Source organism: Pteropus vampyrus, unplaced genomic scaffold (assembly GCF_000151845.1).
Source record: "Pteropus vampyrus isolate Shadow unplaced genomic scaffold, Pvam_2.0 Scaffold231, whole genome shotgun sequence".
Taxonomy (NCBI): domain Eukaryota; kingdom Metazoa; phylum Chordata; class Mammalia; order Chiroptera; family Pteropodidae; genus Pteropus; species Pteropus vampyrus.
This window is the reverse complement of record NW_011889012.1, coordinates 1,014,524-1,017,825: the sequence shown is the minus strand read 5'-3', so window position 1 is coordinate 1,017,825 and position 3,302 is coordinate 1,014,524. Positions and strand designations below refer to the sequence as shown.

The window sequence follows — 3,302 nt, the reverse complement described above, 5'->3', positions numbered from 1 at the left end:
GGGGGCGGGCAGGCGAGGCCCAGGTGGATGGGCCCCAGACACAGACGAGACAGAGGGTCATAGAGCAGGCGAGCCTCTGCTGTGACTCCAGGCCGCCTCGGGCCCCGTCCACAGACAAGCACCACGTATGTCCAGCCGGGCAGGCTCCGGGGGCAGGCACTCCCAGAGGCACTCAGGTGTGGCCCCTTACCAGGGTGTACATGGAGCTGGGTGGACACATGCTGTGGTCACCCCTACCCTGCCCTTTGCCTGCCCGATCCAGGGAAGTGTTTCGTGTCTCTGGGACTCAGTTTCCCCACCTGTGAACTGGAGACCTGCCTCCCTTGTAGGGTACCTACCATGAACATTAAATGGCTTTGTCTCGGGCTCAGGGGGAGCGCTCGGTGACGTTAGCCGTCGTCCTGTCCAGCCCAGACACTCACGTCCCTGAGGACGCCCCTCCCTCCCTGCCCTGAAGCCTGTCTTTGCTGCTTGTCTCTGCAGAACACCCTCGGGTACCAGGTACCTGCTCCCGCCAGGCCCCCACTGGGGTCGCAGAGGCCACCCACCCACCCTGCAGAGGGCCGGGCACGAACACTGTCAGTGAATGCCGACCTTGGGCCCGTGCCAGCTGCGTGGCCGTTTGGCCTCCTGTTACAGAGGCAGACGTTGAGGCCGGGCATCACGTGGTGTCTCTGGGCCCCAGACACCTGCCACGTCTGGTGCTCCTCGTCCCCTGTGTCCTCAGAAGCATAGTGCCTGGTGTGGAAGTCGCTGAGCAGAGCCTGCCGCCAGCACACCTCCTCACACCATGTGGGGCTTCCAGCAGCTGGCTGGAGGGCGGGGCCGGGGGTGGGTGGGAGCCGGGCCCCTGCTCTGCCTCTCTCTGCAGAGTCAGACACTGGGAAACTAACATTCCCTGAGGACCTGCTCCTGACGGTCCCGGCGAATGCCATATGCACATTAGTGCACGTGCCCATCTGCCCACCGCAGCCCTGTCCATCGAGTGATTACCTGCCTCCAGGTGCTTTAGGCACCAGGCATCGGCTCAGCGGAGTAGGTGGTGTTGTCCCATTTCCTGGGGGGACTGGGTCTCAGAGAGGTTAAACCACCCGCTCTTAGTCAGCAGATAATGAGTGGATTCCGGGCTTGAGATTCGGATCCTGGGCTGTCTGGCTCCAGTGCTGGTCCAGTGGCTGCTGTGTCACCACAGGCCTAACGTGATGGCCTCATGTCTCATCCAGAAAATTGCAAGTCAGAGATTATTGTCCCCTTTTGATGGCTGTGAAATGGGTCAGACTTAGTGACCTGGCCAACGCCATGGCCAGTAAGTGGCTGAACCAGGATTTGAACTTGGGTATGGGGGACCCCACATTCTTGTTCTTTCCCCCAACAGGGGCTCGGTCTTCCCGTTACAGTGCCAGACGCTGAGGCCAGGCATGGCCTGGTGTCTTGGTCCCTGACCCCCTGAACGCCTCTGTGCCCACTCCCTGCAGACACCCGCTGTTCGGCCGAAACGTGCCCCTCTCCAGCGGCTCAGGCTTTGTCATGTCAGAGGCCGGCCTTATCGTCACCAACGCCCACGTGGTGTCCAGCACCAACACTGTCTCGGGCCGGCATCAGCTCAAGGTGCAGCTACAGAATGGGGACACCTACGAGGCCACCATCAAAGACATCGATAAGAAGTCGGACATTGCCACCGTCAAGATACACCCCAAAGTGAGTGTGGGTGTGGGCGATGGGGCAGAGGTGCCTTTCCAGACTCAGAGCTCGGAGACACCCCGACCTGACCTTCTCAGGGACAGGTAGAGGGACTGAGGCCCGGAGGACTGGCCGTTTGTCCCGTCACAGGTCGAGGCAGAGAGAAACCAGGGTCTCCGACACCCACCCATTGCGTTCCCCCTGCTAGGCGCAGGGCGGAGCAGAGCTGCCGCCCGCGGGCCATGGACGGTGCGGCTCACGGTCGCTGCCACACGGAGGTCCCCCGAAGCCCAGGGGAACTTCCATCGTCCCTCCCGGCCCACTCCAGGGTCGCAGCTGTCCCGCGGGGGTGATACAGGCCTGTGAGAAGCACGTGGGACATGTGGCCTGTCCCTTCACTTCAGTCCCCCAGGTGCTAGGAAAAAAGCCTCCTTAAAGAAAATGAGTCCTTTCGCGCCATGGTGGCAGACGGTAGAAAGGGGGGAAGCTCCTGGATGGAAGCAAGAGCAGTGGCCGCGAGGCTGGGTGCCCCTCCAGGGGCCTGGGTGTGACCTGGCTCTGGCCCCACCGAGGCGGACAGCTGACCCTCCGTCCCATGTCCTCCCCCGCCCCTAGAAGAAGCTCCCAGCGCTGCTGTTGGGCCACTCGGCTGACCTGCGGCCGGGCGAGTTCGTGGTGGCCATCGGCAGCCCCTTTGCCCTGCAGAACACGGTGACCACGGGCATCGTCAGCACGGCCCAGCGGGACGGCAGGGAGCTGGGCCTGCGCGACTCGGACATGGACTACATCCAGACGGACGCCATCATCAACGTGAGTGCTCAGCGGTCGCTTCCGGGGCTCGGCCCCGGTCCCCAGAGCCCGCCCCAGCGCTCGACACATCCATTTGCCAGAAAGCTTTTTCCATGAAGCGGAGCCCCCACTCCCATGGCCTCAGGCCTGCCCTGGGGGTTGGAGGCTGCTGACTGGGTGGGGACAGCCCCGCAGCACGCGGCGGCCGAGCCTCCCCCTGGGGCGTCAGCGCAGACCACCCCCCAGTCAGTGCTTCCTAAGTTATCATTCTGGATGGCGCCTTTGCCACAAAGCGCTTTGCCCAGGCGCCCTCGCGCCCGCCTACCCGGGTTTCGCGCAGTTCGGGGGCTCTGCCGGAAACGTCAGTGTTTGTCCAGACCCCTCGAGGCCGCGGGCTGGGACAGAGCGGCCCGCCCCGCTGCCCGAGTGGCGGAGACACTGCAGCGAGTCTGAGCGAGCCCGGGGGTCAGGCCCGGTCACCTCGCACTGTCGGCTCGGCCTCTGTGGGCCTCAGCATCCTCATCTGTGACATGGGGTGGTGACGAGGCCTTTCAGGGCCGCTGGGGCGTGAGACTCGGCCGCGCACCTCTGTGCCGCTCGTGGTAGTTGGAAGAAAGAGGTTCGGGCGCGTTCAGGGCACAGCTAACATCACGTTTCCACCCCCGCAGTATGGGAACTCCGGGGGACCGCTGGTGAACCTGGTAAGTGTCCTCCAGAGTGGGGTCTCTGGTTTTCTGGGGCTCTGCCCACATGTCTACTGGGCAGACAGGGCTGGTGAGAGATTCTTGGCGACCCCCGGGTCCTCCCGCCTTGAGAGCCCCAGATGACCAGGC

General features: G+C 63.8%; 1 protein-coding gene across 1 annotated transcript in view; it reads left to right on the top strand.

Annotated features, from left to right (window-relative positions):
• Positions 1-3,302, top strand: part of HTRA3 (HtrA serine peptidase 3) — a 35,774-nt gene that overhangs the window by 2,749 nt on the left and 29,723 nt on the right. Inside the window, exons 3-5 of the mRNA XM_023519675.1 lie at positions 1,476-1,698; positions 2,296-2,490; positions 3,138-3,170. Of these exons, the coding sequence (XP_023375443.1) occupies positions 1,476-1,698; positions 2,296-2,490; positions 3,138-3,170 (451 nt within the window). The remainder of the gene's footprint in view (positions 1-1,475; positions 1,699-2,295; positions 2,491-3,137; positions 3,171-3,302) is intronic.